Source organism: Bipolaris zeicola, assembly GCF_000523435.1.
Source record: "Bipolaris zeicola 26-R-13 unplaced genomic scaffold scaffold_2, whole genome shotgun sequence".
In the NCBI taxonomy this organism is placed as follows: domain Eukaryota; kingdom Fungi; phylum Ascomycota; class Dothideomycetes; order Pleosporales; family Pleosporaceae; genus Bipolaris; species Bipolaris zeicola.
The window spans coordinates 371,792-390,430 of record NW_006912051.1 but is presented as its reverse complement, the minus strand read 5'-3'; the positions used below and the strand labels follow the sequence as shown (position 1 = coordinate 390,430).

At 52.2% G+C, this 18,639-nt stretch overlaps 4 protein-coding genes across 4 annotated transcripts; 2 read left to right on the top strand and 2 right to left on the bottom strand.

Moving 5' to 3' along the window:
* Window positions 1–3,192: 3,192 nt before the first annotated feature.
* Window positions 3,193–4,124, bottom strand: COCCADRAFT_457 (uncharacterized protein; the record flags this gene model as incomplete). The annotated part of the gene is made up of 2 exons (XM_007708472.1): window positions 3,193–3,289; window positions 3,919–4,124. 2 exons carry the CDS (start codon window positions 4,122–4,124, stop codon window positions 3,193–3,195), a joined length of 303 nt encoding a protein of 100 aa, XP_007706662.1.
* Window positions 4,125–7,638: 3,514 nt separating this feature from the next.
* Window positions 7,639–8,349, bottom strand: COCCADRAFT_32095 (uncharacterized protein; the record flags this gene model as incomplete). Its single annotated transcript, XM_007708545.1, has 2 exons — window positions 7,639–7,955; window positions 8,136–8,349. The coding sequence occupies 2 exons, from the start codon at window positions 8,347–8,349 to the stop codon at window positions 7,639–7,641; spliced, it is 531 nt and encodes a 176-aa protein (XP_007706735.1).
* A 2,622-nt stretch (window positions 8,350–10,971) lies between these two features.
* Window positions 10,972–12,307, top strand: COCCADRAFT_32084 (uncharacterized protein; the record flags this gene model as incomplete). Its single annotated transcript, XM_007708542.1, has 2 exons — window positions 10,972–12,138; window positions 12,206–12,307. 2 exons carry the CDS (start codon window positions 10,972–10,974, stop codon window positions 12,305–12,307), a joined length of 1,269 nt encoding a protein of 422 aa, XP_007706732.1.
* A 2,013-nt stretch (window positions 12,308–14,320) lies between these two features.
* COCCADRAFT_455 (uncharacterized protein) lies at window positions 14,321–18,502 on the top strand (the record flags this gene model as incomplete). Its single annotated transcript, XM_007708471.1, has 5 exons — window positions 14,321–14,952; window positions 15,003–15,749; window positions 15,804–17,785; window positions 17,837–18,118; window positions 18,285–18,502. The coding sequence occupies 5 exons, from the start codon at window positions 14,321–14,323 to the stop codon at window positions 18,500–18,502; spliced, it is 3,861 nt and encodes a 1,286-aa protein (XP_007706661.1).
* Window positions 18,503–18,639: the final 137 nt, after the last annotated feature.

Below are 18,639 nucleotides of genomic sequence, written 5' to 3'. Positions count from 1 at the left end.
GACTGAACTCGATCGTCAACTGAAATCGATCATGGTAGCGTGATTGAGACATGTCACCAAGATCGCAGTTCAACATTTCAAATCCTTGCGAAAGCAACCACATACTCTGTATGAGACTGAGTCTGAGCTTCAAAAGTCCCATACAATGCATTGACCTTGTCTATATTTGCGTTCGCCACATCTGCAAGGCCTTCTTCTGCCTCAAGGCCTCTTATCGAAATAATAACAATGTATTGATAATTCCTCGACATCGATGTCCATCGCCCCAGCCTCACTCCAGACGCCAAAAGTAAACACAAATATTCAAAACAGCACAAGCTCCAGAGCGGGGTGCCATGTTCATACATACTAATCAATCGGATTCCGAATCCATGCATCTCCTTCCTTACTTTGTACTGGAAACAAATTCTGGATCAGCCAAGTCGTGACTTGCTCTACCGGAAGAAAATCCGTCATCAAATCAGCATGTTGCCCATCAAACGGCACGCACAAGGGTACTCCAGGTGTAAAACCTGTTACCGGCAAATAGACCACCATCGCGAAAGCGAACCCCGCGGATGAAAAAGCCAGCCCAAGAAAAGCAAAACTCGACGCTCCTGCACTGCAACTGCACCGGCATGACGTGCTCATGATGCATATCGTTAATGCCGACATCACTCCAATCCAAGATTTACTGATCAAGAGAATGCAGGGCAAGGGGGGCGATGAGCGATTGATTGAAAAAAAGAATCAAGACTACATGAAAAGAAGAAGAAAGAAAACAAGCGAGCAAAATAAAAGACCAGGTTCACTCAAAAGCAACGGCCGTATACCTGGACCCTGTATAGGATTCAGGGTGACGGAAAGCAAAAAGCCCGTACCACAATTGCAGGAAGCAAGCAGCCCGAGAAAAAAAAACCAAATTAGATGTTCATGACGGAACCTGAAGAAGGTACGGGAAGGGTACGTACGATAGCCGAAGCCAAAAGCAAACGGCCACCGTTTCTTTTCCCTCCATCCCCTCTCCCCCGTCCACCTTCCTCTTTCCTTTTCCCATGCGCAGCGTGCAGCGTGCATGCACGTCTTACTTGCTTCTTTCCTTTTTGCGCTAGAAAGGGGGGAGGAGCAGGAGCGAGAGGGATCAAGGACAATGCGTGCGTGTGTGCGACGCAACGTTTCGGAAGGTAAAAAGCAAACTTTCTCAGAACAAGCAAAGAATCACTACAGAAAGAAGCAAAAGACGATATCCCACATACCCGCTCCAACCATTCCCCTCCCTCCCACTCAGAGGCGAATACAAAAAAGAAAAGATGAAGCGAGATAGAAGCCCGGAGCTTACCCGTACCGTTCCCCCCTTCCCTTTCTCGCCTTTTCGCGGGGAGCACACACACACACACATACACCCTCCTTCCACCCAAACCAAAACCGGTAGAGTAGAACCAATCTTCCCCTACACCTAGTAGCACGCGAAACCATGGCAATCTTTCCAGAAATTCGCTCAGATTTTTTTTCCTTCTTTCACCATATCGGCAATCACACGTTACCATCTCATCCAGAAGATTCCGTGTATCCAAACCCCCCACCCCACCCCGCTTTTTCTTTCCTTTGCTTTGCCCATGGATCCCGTATACATCAGCTTGGAAGTGAAAAAAAAGAAGGAATAGAGAGAAAGAGGGATATAGAACCCCTGCCGCACCCCCCACTTGTTTTGGTTTTTTGTTCATTCAGGATTAATAGGCCATTGAGGAGATGCAGTGAAGATCCAAAAGGCCGATACGAGGTGCAGTGATTGAATTGTTTTTCCTTCTTTGGGTAGTTTTTGGCACTTGCTTCTTGTACTGTTCTGCGTATACCTGCCTGTACGCGGGATGTGGGCGTTTTTTTCTTTGAGATGGTAAGGGGGGGGCATGGTAACGTCATTTGGACAGTGCGGCGGCGCCCTTCTTTTTTTTTGGCTGGCCTGGGGCTTGGGGGCTTGTTATGAGGCCCTGTAGGCTGCAGTTTCTTGCTTAATTTGTGAGTCTAGCTTGATGTGACGTATATGGGATTTTGAAATGGCCGGCTCAAGGCTTGGAGTGAAGCAGGCTACTTGTCTACCGGTGGAGAGGAGGGAGGGGAATCCGTATGGGGTCTGTCAACGTTGTACGGCTCCAAGACAGCCGTATCTTCTGAACTGTGGAATGCCCAATCAATTGATAGACTGTGATTTTACAAACACAGAGAATTATAGGGTGGGATGGAATGTGACGTTACAAGCCCAGCAAGTGTAGCTATGAGCCTACCAGCCTATCCTCTTACAATAACTTACCCGAGAAATGGACTGAAAACCGCAATAAAATCTATTCAAGTAGAAATTCACTCAGTATTACGCTCTCATACTACATCAGACCCATCTGTCATGACAGACAACTAAATAAGGCAAAAAAAGGGTTGAGTCTGAAAGTCAGTCAGCACACTCACCGGCCATCCAAACACCAAAGTAATACACAGCAATCACTATCAGCGCTTACAGCTAATGTGATGTGTCTGTCTACTTTTCTTCGCATTGAAGACTTGATTCGGCAAGTACGTAACCGCGATGCAAGGGCAAGCGTTAACTCGGAGTGGGGAGGGGGCCTAATGGTCAGCACCGGTCTACAAGCGACAACAAAATCCACCCCCTGTAAGGCCTTCGTGCATGTATGTGTGTCACGATGGATTGCATAGCATGCCACACAGGTTCAGCCTGACGCAACTAGTTCGGTCTCGCCATGAAACCTGATCACGCTGCGATTCGGATGGTCGATGACAGAGCGGTAACTCGGTATCCCGCCTCAGGCTAGGTGATGCTCGATTTCAAATGCGTTCTCGTCTTCTTATCGGAGCAAGTGGCGATCCGATCTGGAGGGAGGAACTCGATGAACAAGTTGCTCATAACACTGCAACTCTTCAGCATGGCCAGACAAGCTGGACACGTGTTCAACGTACAGATCGATGTGAGACTGGGCCCTGTAACGTTAAATTCTGTTACAGTAAGTCAAGCGTGACTGTAACATTGTCGACTCCGCTCAGGTAAGCCTGCATCCATTCAAGCTGGGCACTTACGCCCCATCCTGCTTCTTCTTCTATCCAAAGACGCAAGCGCAGATGATCAATACAGATATGCATATTCTTAGCAAAGTGAGACAAACTGTGGGTATCAAAGCAAAAGTAAGGAAGAAAAAAAACCCTTGCTTAATCAGTTGCTCCGGACTCTACTGTCGTTGGATCATCGTATAAGCAAATCGAGGAAGTACCGAGTTGGCATCTCTGCTTCTCCAAATCCGAAACACTGGGGATGTAAGCTGAGTGTACATGCACACTCAACACATGTATTGGTTTAGAGACAGGACAAGGTTATCGAGACCGGTATCTTATGTTCAAGCGGAGCAGCTATTCTTCTGACTTTACTATGAAGCCGAAAAGGGACTCTTTCTCCCTCTTGCGGCATGGAGGAGACCCGAAAAGAGCTCTTATCGGTCTGGCCCCTCATCAGCATCAAAGTTTGTCATAGCCTGTTGGGTGACAAAACTGCGTGCGGAAAGTTTCATCTGTACTTAGTCGCCAGGCAGCACAGCCCATCAGCTCACCTCTCTATACGGGATACCGCCGGAAAAGGCCAACTTTGTTGCATGTTCCAATTATGGGACGCCGTAGTCATTGGTATTCGCCATCGCCAAAGACTCAAAGAATGAAAAAAGCGCCTTGTTCGAATGGGGATGAAGCAGGACAGCTTGCATTGGACAAAGTCACCTTCCGAAGCGCCATCTACACAGTAGTGCGCTCAACGCACCCACCACCGCCGCCGCAAGCCCACTTGGTGATTGTGTGTCGTGTTTCTTGGCAATCCTTCTCTACCTGACGCCCGACAATGAGTGAGTTGCAGCAACGAAAGCCAGCCACTCTCACAAACAAGCATACCAAGCGAAAGCAGGGCCAAAATGGCCCCCGAATAACCGGGACCAACGAGCGCCAAGGCGTGGTTGGAGGTCAGACGGCGTGCTCTGGTTGTAGCCATCGTGCTTGGGGCTAACCTTGCTGCACGTCAAGTGTAAGCCGCAGTAATCACAGGCAGCCGTGCTTGGATACTGGTACACGGGGATTGGCGATCTCGCAAGGAATACCATTGCTTGTGTAGATATGTAATCATCACAGCACGGTGATTTCCTTGCAGCTGCCACACACATAAGCAACCAACTCTAACAATGTTACACTCAGCGACATGTATGCATTCTCACGAGGCAGCCGAGCAGATTTTCATCCGGCAGACTGAGACATGACTTGTTGAGGAAGCGTGGGAAGATTGCAAAAACGGTGACAGAAATGGAAAAAGCAAAAATTGTTGTCGCTGATTGGATGAGTTGGGCCCTTCTTGCATATGCAGAGTGAGTTGTAGCATCAGGCCAGGTCGGATTGATATTATGTCGCCTCGCCCTAAGCGTAGTCCAATTACTCTCCAGTGCGATGGCGTTGGGGGGTGCGCGCGTGCGTAGAGTACGAGCAGATGAGCATCGTCGAGAGATAGTACTGAGAGCATAGCGTCAGGGTATGCACGTTTTTACGAGAATGGATGGATGAAACCAAGAGAGCGATACTGGCTGCTCATGATTGGTCCAGGCCACCCGATAGCGTGTGGAGAGCTGGTCGGCCTTGGGAATGCCGGACCCAGACCATTGGCGGAGATTTTGCAGACTGCGCGCTTGTCCACCAATATGGATGCACGAACAGCCGAGAAGGATTTGGCTGTCGCCTCGATGACCGACAGCCAAGCGACTACTACATGTTTGGGCGAATAGCGTTTCACCTGTGCATGTTATTTTGTTGACAGATATTGTGTCAGCGCCCGGTCGACTGCGCACCTGGGCACCTCATCTAGATGCAACTCATCAGGTGTTCTTTCGACCCATGATGGAACAAAACTTGCATGGGCGAGTCAGAAATGGCCGTCTTCTGGCTGGACCGTCCGGAAGTGGGCAAAAGACTCGGCAACGGCAGTCAACTGGTGACCAAAGCGGATTATCCTCCGACGACAGCAAAATATCGTACAACGGTGTACCCTGTGTACATCATCGATCAGTGGCGCACTTGCCAGACGGGAAGGCTTTTGCGGGCGTTTAGCTTAGCGGGCATAATAAGTGGTGCGTCCTGGTTCAGGCAAAGAACAAGGTGGCTGGCAAAGATCAGCGAGATCCTGGGTGCGGAGTTGAGATGATGGCGTCCGCCACACAGACGTATGGTTGAGGGTATGCCTTTGATGCAGGTACAGTCTTAGCAGACCGGATGCGATGCCGGCACATACAAAGCTTGGGCTTGTATGTATTCACGGCATGGCCGTGACTCCAACATGAACGTAATGGGCACGTACGCAGCTTTTGCTCGGGGAAATCAGCACGCGTGCGGCGAGTTTTTGCCGGCAATGGGGGGGGGAAGGGAGAGAGAGGCCAGGCTGAGCCGGACGAGCTGCGCGGCAGTGGAAGCATGCTGCCACTCGGTCCAGGATAGAGAAGGGATTGAAACTAGCGCTCGTGAGCGGGCTGACCAAGACTAGTAATCATATCATGGCCGTGTTGGAAGCGTTCCAGAGCGGTTAGAAGCGACAAAACAAGTATGCAGGTTGGTGGGAGCTGGCCTAAACGTAGTTTGACACAGGTCAAGTTGGGTAGAGCAGGGGGAGGCGAGGCGAACCCGAGCCCTAGCCCTAGTCGCGAGTTGGTAGCGGAAATCTTGAGGCCCAAACCTTGGGTTGTTTTCTTTCGGCTGCATCACGCAGGAGACGAAGCTATTGAGTCCAGAGCTGGAAACTTTAGTAACGTGGGGGGTACAGGACGTCATTTCACAGCGACTCAGTCACGCAAGCAGGTAATTGTCAACACGCCGGCCAGTCTGACTGGTGCAATATACTCCCTTGGCCGGTGTGACCCGTGACGAGGCCGCGGCCGTGAACACAACAAGCAACAAGACACATAATGTATACACACGCGCGTTCGCAGTGAGAATGGTAATGGTGACGACAGGCTGTGTATAAGCAACGAGGCCCTGGAGTCGTTCTTTGAGGAGGCTGCAGACGGCTTGAAAAGAAGCGCACTGGTGAAGCCCAGCGCGTTGGCTGCCATGACTGTGCTGAGGCGGGTGGGCTTGCGGGCGGTGGGAGAGGAGGTGCGGCTCACAACGTGGCCGCCGCAGCCTTCGGATACGGACTGGATGCGACGCGAGAGCGAGAGCGGTTTTGCTTCTGGCAATTCAGGCAGTGCGTCAACGGAGATCCAGGGGGGCGGTTAGGGCGTCGTGGGCGTCGTGGGCGTCATGGGCACAGGCAGGCGTCTTCGGCTAGAGGAACAAGACTCCGGACCTGGGATGGGTGGACTTGGCGGTGACGGGGAAGGGGGGCCAGCTGGTTACGCTAGAGCCAGACACTGAGTTGGGTCTTGCAACCCGCGTGTTATCAAGGGCTAGAGAGATGTGGGGCCACGGGCACCCCGAACGCCTGAGACGCTTGTGCAGAGAGATCGGTAGGGTAGAACGGGCGGGACCTTTAGCGTAGCCAGCTCGGCGGGGGAAGCCGTTGATCTGGCTTGACGGGTGGCCGATTAGGGGGGAGGGGGAGGCCGTCACGTCGGGAAGCATGGTGGATGGAGCGAGGGAGGGGTGAGCGATGTGACGAGCTGGCGGCGCCGTGTGAAAGCAAAATGCCTACTGTACTAGCTGGTGGCCTTGAAAACAGTCGAGCGAGCAGTCATTTAGATGGGGCGGGCAAGGCTGGTGACAGGCGGGCGGATGATGACATGACGATGTGTAGTAGTGGGGTTCGGATTTGTCCAGGGCGTAGGGGGAGGGAGGGGGCACTGGCTGCCTGGCTGCCTGGCTGGAGCGAGTGCGAGAGCGTGCAGCTGCGTCGATAGTACACACTCTACTGTACTCGCACTCGTAACTGTACTTGCTCTGCAGCAGGTGCAAACAAGCACAAGCGCGTTGGAGCAGCCAAGCGAGACGATGCGTTGAAAGGTTGCCGGCGCGCTCAAAGGCTCCAGGCCCCCGTCCAGCCATCAAGAGCGTTGCAGGTGGGAGAGGGTGAGGGTGTGTGTGTGTGTTGGTACAGCCGATCAAGCGAATCAGGAAACCTTCTCCGGTTTCGCTTATCCGCGTATGTGATTGGCTGGGTAGCTCCAGGATTAGACCCAACCTCGCATCCCCATCACAGTGACAAAACACGCTGAGAGATGAAAGGGAGCATGCCGTCTTGCGTGCGATGCGATGCGCTGCGCAGCCCTGGACATGTGTTGTTTTCTTTTTTACCTTTTTTGCAACACTCGGCTGCACCGCCCCTGTCGATATCCGGCATCCCCAGCATAGGCAGAGACAGACATGGGCGGGGGTGGGTGGTGGGATATAGTAAGTACGTGTGTTTGTTCATTTATACACGGGCAACTGTGTACGTACATAATCGTATGTATGTATAGTAAGTACTATACGTACTTGGACAGTGGCAGGGCTTGACCACGTTGTGACGATGCCCACACGGCAACCCGACAGCGTACGAGGAGCCGGACAAGGCCCGCGGCTACGCCATCTGTGTGCGCTTGGCCCTGCAGCACGCCTGAGCTAGTCGTCGCAGCGGCTGCCCCAAAACAATGGTCTGTGGCATCAGCCTTCCAGCGCCAGCACGGGGCCTGCCATTATCCAGACGAACCCAGAGTCGGATCGACCGCGGAGTCGTCCCCGGTTCCTTGTTCTTCTCTTGTTCCGCCAGCTGGTCAAACCAGGCCGCCGGGAAAGGCCCTTTGGCAAGGCGGGCGGCACCCACTGCACCCAGCCTTGATTTGACGTGACTGCACAGCACAAGGACAAAGTGACATGTATATGCATGCTTCTACCACCACCACCATTACCGCTGCTATTACCACCACCACCACCACCACCAACAGTATTGCAGGTGGGTACAAGGCCAGCAGTGACAGCAGCTATGTGTGTGTGTGTGTGTGTGTGCCTGCGCAGTCTGTCGCGCGCTGTTGGCTGGACCGGCACCAATCCCATCACAGGCCCCCCAGGCGACGGCAGCAGACGCGCGCAAAAACAATGGGCCGGAAACGTATAGCCAATGCACCTCCACGTGGAAAGGCGCCCGTCTAGGAAGAATGTACGACGGCACTGGGCTGCGAGTGGTGAGGGACGAGATTGAGGCGGGCAGGGACCCAGGCCGCTGCTTATTCCACCTTGCCCTTTGCAGACGCACACGTGCCCTAAGCAATATACCACTTCGCCTAATTTTAGACCGTCACCCACTTTGCTGCTCCGCCCAATGGCTTCGCTCTCGACGCCATCACCAGCCTTCCGCAATGACGCTCCGACCCTCATGCAATGGCTCCGCAATTCATGTCTTTTCCTACTATCCCTACCCTATAGCCTACAGGGAACGGGTATCGCGTCGATCGGCTGCTTGGCATCCATACACCCACCCCCCATCTTACCTCGAAACACACATGCTCAAGCGTCTTCGGCAGCCCACCACTGCAATCATGTGCAGCTGGCCGTCATGCTCCTTCTCGCCTAGCGCTGGGCCCGTTTTCCACAGCGCCATCTCGTCAGCTAACATGAGAAAGCGGTAAAAGCACGGCCGCAGCTCTGGTCGCCGAACTGGACCACCCGCAGGGATGTCTATCCTCCAGCTGCACTTTGTTTCTCGCTCGCTCGCCAGACACGCACACACACACGCGGGCACACCCATAGCCACCGGAGTTGACGCTGAGCCCTGGGAAATGTGATTGTGCAGCGCGTCATGGATGGCCGACGTCTGCTGCTGCTACTACTACTACTACTCTACGCACTGAAGCACTCCTGTCCACTCGCCTAGCGCTCCCATGCCCCCCATCTGCACATCACGACGATCGCTCTGGCCAAGTCTGGTAGCACTGCTAGCTAACGGCCATTGGCCCTTCACAAACGGTGGGCTTGAGCAAAGGGGGGAAGGGTTGTTGTAGAGTTTTGGCTTTGTCTCTCTGACCACCCCTCCGGGCGCTCCTTGGGCCAGACCGTGTCCGTGCGCCATCAGGCTCTCCTAGGTCCCCTTGGCGCCAGTCCCGACGCACATTACACTCGCTCTGGGGGTGCTCCTGACCCTTGGTACTGGGGGGAGGGGGCAGACAAAAGCACTCCGCCGTGTGTCTGTCTCTTGTCGTGCCGCAAGCCTGGGTCAGGAGAGCCGCATGTCCACCCAAATCTGTCCACTCGCGCCACCCGCCCGTCGTCTTGTGCCAGCATCAAACAATCCCCCCTCACGCCCATCCGCCTCCCCCCCGGCAATATGCGCTGCCCATCATTAGTGACCATCATCCAGCAGCATCATCAATATTAGTGAACGTGCTGACAGCGAACGTCCATTCGCTCTGCGGTCCGGCGCAAGCCATGAGCTCGCCCACTTTGCTGGTCCAAGCCGTCCCGCAAGCCAGCAGGACTTACTCCGACAGATGGTCTGCCGACAGGGTCTGGCTATGGTAGGTGCTTTCACCCCCCTGGTCATGCATTGCTGTGTGCGGCCCCATGTTCGTCTAGCTCTCTAAATTGAGTCTGAACGGTGTGGGTTTATTATTCATTCGTCGCATTGCTTCTGCCGTGCCTCGTTTGCATTGCCTTATTGTGACAAAGTGCGTCTGTGAGTAGCGCTCCCGCACCCTCACCTGAGGCTGGCTTTTGGGCTGATTCTTCACCTCCCATCCCGATCCAGATCATCCTCAAAAGGCTTGGACGGTCCCTATCGCCTGGTTGAGCCCTTGATAGTGCAAAAGCCCCAGCGCGCCAGTCAGCCACGCGAGCCCACCAACCCTGACAACCCTAGCCTGCCGTACATATACGTAAAGACCCAGCGCTCTCCACTCGCTCGCGGTAACAAAGCCTTCTTAGTCCACCCAGATTCCAGCCTTCTCCGCCATCGCTCCTTCCTAGGGCGCCCAGGTCTTGAGCTTAACAAGGAGTGATCGCCACTCCACACGCCTCCAACTCCACCATTACCACCACCACCACTGCCAAACACTTGACGAGGCTCACCTTTGCTCCCCGCCAAACCATCACTAAACCACCCCTCCCCAACGCACAGCACAGCCACTTTGCAACGCCTCCGTAAAGTACGCTGATTGTGACTACCTCTTGTCGTCTCCATCCTCATCTGGAATCACACGCCTCCATCCACAGCCTTGGGTCCAAGTACCAACGGAGAACACAGAGCCAATCCGGAGCATTCCCCAATCAGTGTCGGACTACAACACCAGTACAGTCAGAGCACATGAGCCACTGTCGTTGAACCCAAAACCCTCATACACAGATACTGTGTGACAGCCTGCGTAGCACTACATCTGCGCAACCAGGAAATCGGGCCCTACCGAACACTTCGTGTTAGACATCAACCACAGTTCCACGAGAATCTGCTTTTGCTCTCTTGTACGCCCTCACTCCTCGACCTGAGACGACGAGCAGCACTAACAAGTCGCAGCGACTGAGACTTGGTCAAATTCTTTACGGCCAGACGTGCGTACCTTGGTATTACCGTTTGCCTCAATCAGCGCAGGTACCATTGCTCGGACCAGTCGTTAGCCCTCGGACACATCGACAGACTAGCAACCGGCGCACACCATTGCCGTTCTACAGACCGACAGGACATTTGTGTACTTTAGAGGGTTCTTTCTACAAGTCCCTTTTTCCTTCACTCCCTGCCTATCATCAGCTCTTTGTTCCCCTTGGACTTGAGCCCCCCTCCAGCTTTCCCCACTACGCCCTTGAACTTCAAGCTGTCTGTTACCCTTTGTGGACTCGCAGCTTTTACGTGGTCCGTATTGGTCTAATCCTGACCACTACACCACTCAGTCATTTGTAGCGTCGCCGCTGCAATATCCTCCAAGTTCTCCTCCATCCGAAGCAGGTAGGTCAACAAGACCTACCCGGAACACAACCGCCAACGTGGCTGCTGCCGTGGCTCATCCGTCTTCCATGCATCCTGGGTCTGACCCAATGGGTGCACCTCCTAGCTTTGCAGCGCGGAGACCTCACGCCCAGCAACTCGGCAGTTTTGAGCTGCCACCGCCACCGATGCACAAATATCCTTTCAGCAACACTGTTACCGCTTCACAGTCGCAGCAGTCTCCAGTCACTATTGCCAGCGTTGGCAACCTCCTGACTCCACCAAACACTAATCACAGTGACGTGATAAGCTCAACTGGAGTTTCAGCAGCTGGCTCACAATATTCCACAACAATGGCCTATTCCAACGGCCAGTACATCTACTCTCCGCCTGCGCAAGCATCCGCTGCGCAGTATGGCTATCAGGCTGCGCATCACCAGCAGAACCAATACGGACAAGCCCGAGGAGGTATGTTCGCTCCGTCGCGTGGTGAGGGCCAGCTCGGACGACAGGACTCACTAGGCAAAGGGCTGAATCCGCCACCATATGAAATGACCCAGCAACTTCCACCTTTTACGCCTTCGTCCAACGGATCAAGCATGCCTTCCATCTCTACACAGCATCACCACCATCAGCAGATGATGGGTAATCAAACCCCCGTCTCCTCTTCGGGACCACAGCAGTCGCCCGCTCTCAGCCAGGACTCGTTCAGGCCACCTCAGCCCCCAACCCCTACTTACAGCTACCATAACTCAGGAACACCGCAACACTCAAACTTTCCCTACTCGACTGGACCATCGCCAACCTTGAGTCAGCAGCAAAGCCCCATCAGCGCTGGTGGTTCGATGCAGCGCATGTCGCCAGCTGTGTCGCAGGGCCCGATCCCATCGATCCCATCCAACAACCCAGCGCACTCTCCTTATCAATACCAGCAAAGGCCATCTTTGCAGTATGGAGGAGGACAGGCGCCTGTCTTTTCCAATGTTCAGAACCCTGCCGGAGGCCTTGCGCTTGTTGGACACCCCGGCATGATGTCTGGCTTCAACAGTGGACACGCTGCGCAGATGCCACACTTCCTGGGACATCCCCAGCACCAACCACCAACTGCCAACGATCGTCCATTCAAGTGTGATCAGTGCCCACAGAGCTTCAACAGGAATCACGATCTGAAGCGTCACAAGAGGATACATCTTGCGGTCAAGCCTTTCCCTTGCAACCACTGTGATAAGAGTTTTTCTAGGAAAGATGCGCTCAAGGTATTTTTTTTCTTCTCCATGTACTATCTATCGTGTATGTAAACAGACTGCTAACGCATTCGTACAGAGACACATCCTCGTCAAAGGCTGTGGAAAAGTTGTCGGCGAAAACGACACCAAGCGCGAAAGTCACTCTCCACGGGCAGAAGATCTGAAATCCCACTCATAATCCGTCTCGCGGTTCACAGCTTCTTCCCAGAAGCCCCTTTCGGCCCCTTTACTTCACTTCTATTGTATTATCTACACCCTCTTATACGGAATTCTCCTCCAAGGTTTCGGTGCATACCTCTTGTAGGGAGCACGGTTACTACGGCTGAGCAAAGCATTCTGGTCACGACTTGTCATGGTATTCATGTTATTTTTTTACGGGAGATTTACACCCTTGAGACATGTATGGGAGTTTTACATGTCTTTTTCTCTTATGCGCGTTCTTCTTCCTTGTTTATGTTACGTCTACTTGGTTTCACTTTTTCCTTCCATCTCTGTCTTTGTCTGGAGCGCGTATACCTCTTGGTCATTTTGGATGTTTCTCGGTCTTGGGTCGGATCAGACTCTGTATCTATCAGGTATACCATGTATGCAGCGGGGGAAGTATGTGTTTGTGTCTGCTCGATTTGCGTTTTCCATAGCCAGTCGCTGCGTGTTTTGTTCTGTTTTGGGCTTTGTACGAATGAGGAAGGTTTCCTGACGGAGTGGGACGCGCGTCTGAGGAAGGTTCACATCTCCCATATTGGGCTGTAATGTTTTGCAAAAAAAAAGGGATAGGAATATACGCCCCACTGCTTTTTTGTTCGCATCGCAAGCAACATCATCCTGTCATGTTTCTTCTACAGTGCATATATGCATGTGTATCAGCGGCGCAAGCAACAGATGAATTTCCAAATGCATAATTTTTCGATATACAGCCATCTCCATGTTGATTATGTCCATGTATGCAGTGGATTACCTTGCACCGTGCGTATGTGCTCACGTTTACGATAGGCATGGCAGAGGGCTAGAGTAAGCGTGGAGCTGTAGCAGGTGAGTGGGGCTGGGGTATATCACTACATGCAATATTTCCCTAATAAAGTCGACTCCGCATGTTAATCAAACCTTCTCTTACCTGTTTGCTTGTGCCCAGGACCGGCCCGGTTGTACAGCGCACCCATGAACCCGGGCAAGGAATGGAGATCGCGACGGCATGTCCCGCGCATTAAGTTGGGGGAGGGAGCGATCTGCGGGTCGAGCTCCAGATCCATTTTTGACTTGACTTCATGTCATGTCAGCAATACGCGCAACCACGTGCCATTATGCTTTTGGTGTATGTTTTTCGTACAGAAATAGATTTTTTTTAAAGTTCTGCGATTGTTAGACATGCATGTAAGACTACTGCTATCGCAAGGGTTGGTGTAGAAGCTACAGCTCGCTTTCTTAGCCTACACGGCACAGTCTTATGCACCCATGGTAGGCAAGGTGAAAGGTAAATGCTCTCATCCTTAATATTGTGATTTTACAACGAAAACATTCCAATTTTTCCAACCAAGTAAACTATTCTCCCCGTTTTATTTTTGGACTACGAGCAATGCTTGCTATCCATCGCTCCAGATTTGTGCCATATCCACTGCTTCTTGAATACACTATTATGCATCTACCACGCGCTCTTGCCTATGACGGTTGCAACTGCCTACGACTCGTCTCGACGCGAGCCCTGCCGCGACAGCGTTTGCATTCGGTCGCGCTTCCATCAGGGTCCGTCTGTGCACCAATTCCCCCTCCTACCACTCGTGATACTTCCACACCAACCCTTGTATAACCGCCTCACCGTATGCATCCAACTACTTGTTAGCTTTTTTGTTTGGGAGAAGTTGCAGTCTCAATTGGCAGTGCAGACCTACCCACTCCTCCCTTACTCACCAGTGTACCACCTTGCTGGCTCTCGACTGCCCAACGCGTTCAGTGTCACTGACAACAGTAAACAAACACAAGAGCATCCCGCTCATGGCACTTGCCTAGCCCCACCAAGCACAGCCAATTTGTTTACCACAACACTGACTATTGGTTTCTTTGGCGTTTGCACTCATACCACACGCTCTTTGTACACATCTTAGAAAGCCTAATTAGCAGACTACTCGTCTGGTAGAATCGTTACTGCAGCACTACTCGAGGGCAGCGCCTTGACAACTGCATTCACTAGCCCAAGAACATGGACTCCGCATTCCATGGCCGTCCACCGTCTCGCCGCCGCGTCCTCGGAGACGTCACAAACTGCGTTAACGAGGGTCTATATAGCCAGCAACGCGATGAAAAGCAGGTCGATAGAGACAAACCAGTCTCTGCACCCCAGCAGATCCCTCAAAAAGATTCGGTAGTCGCAAATGCTTCACTTGCAGTTCGCAACGAGCTGGGTTCTCCAGAAAACAAGCGTCTCTCAGCCGTTCAAGCCCGCGAAGGCCGTCCTCCAAACCCCAAGCGTGATTCGGAAATTTCCAACACAAGCACTAATGCTTCCAGCTCAAACCGCCGTCTCAAGACACACATAGGCCCGTGGCAGCTGGGTAGAACTATCGGTCGAGGCGGCTGCTCACGCGTACGGCTTGTCAGGCACTCTGGAACTGGTCAATACGGTGCTGCAAAAATCATCTCCAAGGCTACAGCAGAGAAAGTCCGGGCGTTAAGTTTGGCCAATCTTATCCAGAGTGCCGAGAAGGACCCAACTCTATGCCATGACGGCAAGGTGATCCCGTTTGGGTTGGAACGTGAGATTTGTATCATGAAGTTGTTGGATCACCCAAACATTGTCCGCCTGTTTGATATCTGGGAGAATCGTGATGAGCTGTAAGTTTCATTGATTACTCAATTTGAGACCATTTTCTGACAAGTATCAGCTATCTCATCATGGAGTTTGTAGAAGGCGGCGAGCTTTTCGCCTACATTCAAGAACAGGGCGGTTTGATCGAAATACATGCTGTCCATGTTTTCCGCCAGATCATCGCAGCTTTGACCTACTGCCATCGAATCAACATTCATCACCGCGATCTCAAGCCTGAGAATATTTTGTTGGACAGAGACACTATGACAGTCAAGCTGGTTGACTTCGGCATGGCTGCCTTACAACCGGTTGGAAAGAAACTCACCACACCTTGTGGCAGCCCGCATTATGCCGCCCCAGAAGTCATCAGGACTACATCCTACGATGGCGCAAAGGCAGATGTCTGGAGCTGTGGTGTCATCCTATTTGTTCTGCTTACCGGTGCACCCCCCTTCAATTACTCAGGTGATGACCGCGACATGAAGCATCTATTTCGCGATATCGCACAGGCCAAGTATGTCATGCCTGACAATATCTCTAAAGAAGCTCAGGATCTCATCAGGAAGATCTTGGTGCCCGACCCCAAGCGCCGCATATCACTTGAAGAAATCTGGAATCATCCTTTCCTGCGCAAGTACAAACAAGAGCTGAACTTTTTGGGAGATAATGCTCACCTCGATCATTGGACTGGCCCTTCTCCTGTCATAGCTGAGTGGACGGCACTAGACCGGGCCACTATTAATCGCGACATTCTGAGATATCTGCGTACGCTGTGGCATAGCGAGAAGGAAGAGAACCTGATTCAAAAGTTGATCAGTTCAGAGTAAGTAATCTCTGTCATATTGTTGTGTTACCCTTTCACTGATAAGAATCTCAGACCAAACCAGGAAAAGTTCTTTTACGCTGCTCTTTGCAAGTACCATGCCGACCAATTAGAAAATTATCAGCCAAGCTCGGAGTATGCTGTTACTCATTCAAACAGCGACCATCACCATAATATACGTCATGCATCTACACCCTTGGATATTGCAGAGCTTCCATTGAAGCGTAACAAGCGCTCCCAGTCCGCCTACTCGATTCTCAATAACGAGCATCTTTACTCAAAGCATAGCCTCTATGAGACTCCAGCCTCCGAAGCGAGCTACGATCCTTACCGAGCCTCGAGACAGCCTATAATACCCGGTCCAGAAGATATTCCTCTCAGCCAGCATGTTACTGTACATCGCGGACGTGGCGGCAGCCGCAGTGAAAAGCCACGTCCCACTACAGCTCTGGGACACCGGAACGGCAGCTCATTACGCATTCAGGCTCTGCGAAATAGATCTAAACGTAGTCATGCGACATCGCGCAGTTCTTCGAGCCGAAGTAGCCTGTCTTACCGCGCCTTTTCTGTCCAGAGGCATTCGATGTCACGGTCATCACTCATGAGCTCCCAATGGCCCAGCAGTCCGCCTGTTGTTTCTCGCCCTAGCGGTATAGGCAAGCGCGGTGTGAGCTTCTCGCATCTGCGCGATCGTCGGTTGTCGGCTGCTACTGGTAGTAGTTGGCAGACTGAGATTGGATCTTGTACCGGTTACATGGCTCATAGACCTCACACCTCTATTGGATCTTATGGATCAGCCATGAGGACTAGCACTATCCGTTCGAACCCCAGATCAAAGGCTTTTGCTGGTACAGATACTCCACGTCTCAAGGTGTATAAGCGGGAAAGCCCAACCAAATACATTCAGGGTGAGGTTCGGAAGGTCAGTATGGAGCTGGGCAAGGTCATGGAAGAGGCTTTCAATCGATCATCCGTCGGTTCAAGTGTCTACTCAGGCGCATATACGTATAACGATGCTTCAAATTATGACAGCCCTCTGACATCTTTACCAAACACGCAGAATCTGGGCGGCAGCATACTCGCCACTCCCCCAGCTGCTAAATGGTTGTCCCGAGAGCGACCTCTTCCACCTACACCAGCTGAAACACCAAACACCTTCGTTCAGCGAAAGCTCGCAGAGACCCGTGCGGAAATCGCCCAAAGGATTATGGAGGATGAGACTACTGAACGTTACCACAACCTCCTTGAGAATCTCGATCGCCTGATGATGCCTACAGCGATTGGAGGCAAGCGTATTGCTTCGGCTCCCACGAAGTCTCCTGAACATGGACCACTACATGTGATCCCAGAAGAGGCGAAGATTGACAGTGGAGGTGGGCTAGGGAATCCTGTTGTTCATCACCGGGTTTTCACTGATCCTGTTAGATCTCAGGGTTACCGTGTTGCACCAGACCAGCAGCAGACGATTCGCATTGTTAACGGATCGCCTAATCGTGTGGCGCCTCTAAACATCCGTAAGAAAAGTGGGGCAAGCCTTGATTCAAAGAAAGCTACAAAGGAGGTGACTGTTGAGCCACTGTCTGTGCTGAATAGCAACTCTACAGTTCGTCTATACCAAGACGTGCAGCATGATCTGCCTGCAGCAAGACTCAACAAAGATATCTCTGTGCCTGCAAAGCAACATCCTGTGATCCGGAAAAAGAAGTCATGGTTTCGGCGAAACAACGATGAAAAGAACAAGGATCATGATGACGAGGAAAACCAAGTCACGAAGCAACCAAATGGGCTACTCCAGGTCCCTGAGGCATGGCACGGCCTTGATGATCGCACCAAAAAGAGCCCTGTGCCATTAGCGAATGGGGGTCATCCAAAGCATAATCAGAAGCAATCGGATGGAAGCAATGGGAGCGAGTTTCCTATACGCCATGACAACTCTAAACCTTCAAAGGGCGATGGCACAGCTCGCAAAGGTTTCCTTGCATTGTTCGGAAAGAAGTTTAAGAATAGCAAAGGAAATTACCCGATGGAGCTAGGAGGTAAGTGAATAAAGGGTATTGAGGTCCTCATACCTACTGACATTGCTTCAGAAATCAACTTTAGCTCCTCTTCTATCTCGTCGAACTTCGATCTGGGGCCCGACCGCAATAAGGATGTAGTCCGTATCGCCCCTCCTGAGATGCAGATGAACTGGCTATCGCGCTTCCTGCATATCAAACCTGCTAGCAAAACCTTGTGCCTGCAAGTCGGTCGTGGCAAGGTTCGACAGGACTTGGTTCGTCTGCTGCGCGACTGGCAGCGCTTTGGCATTCAGGACGTGGCGTTGGATCGCAAGTCCAATTCCATCAGTGCGCGCGTTGATAGAAATAATCGTAAGTGCAGCCCGTCATCGCAAGCATGTTTTGTATTCTGTGGGTGGCGTCTTCAAAACCGGCGGTTTGACATTGAAGTTTTGAGGGTGAAGCAGACACTGCAACGTAACGCCACTTTTCATTTTCTCATTGCTATACGAGGCCTGAAGCTAACAAATATACATAGACTTGAAGATCAAGCCGGTTTCCTTTGTCATTGAACTCTTCGTCGTACTCGAACACGGGCGCCGCGCCAATCTCTGCCTTGCGCGCTTCATCCAGACGCGCGGAGCAGCATCCAGCTTCCGCAAAGTCGTCGATATTATCGAGGACATCTTTCGTGCTCGCTCCATGCTAGTCGAAGACGAACAAAAGAAAGCCACGATGATGGAGGTCTTGGATTAGGATGCCAAGATGGAGGCATGGGATGATGCAGGCTGTTTGGATACCAGATGGCATACGTCTTGCCCACGGGCCTCGGGAGCTGTGCGTTGACATTGCTCATACCTTTGGTATCTTACAGCAGTGTGTTATGACTTGTA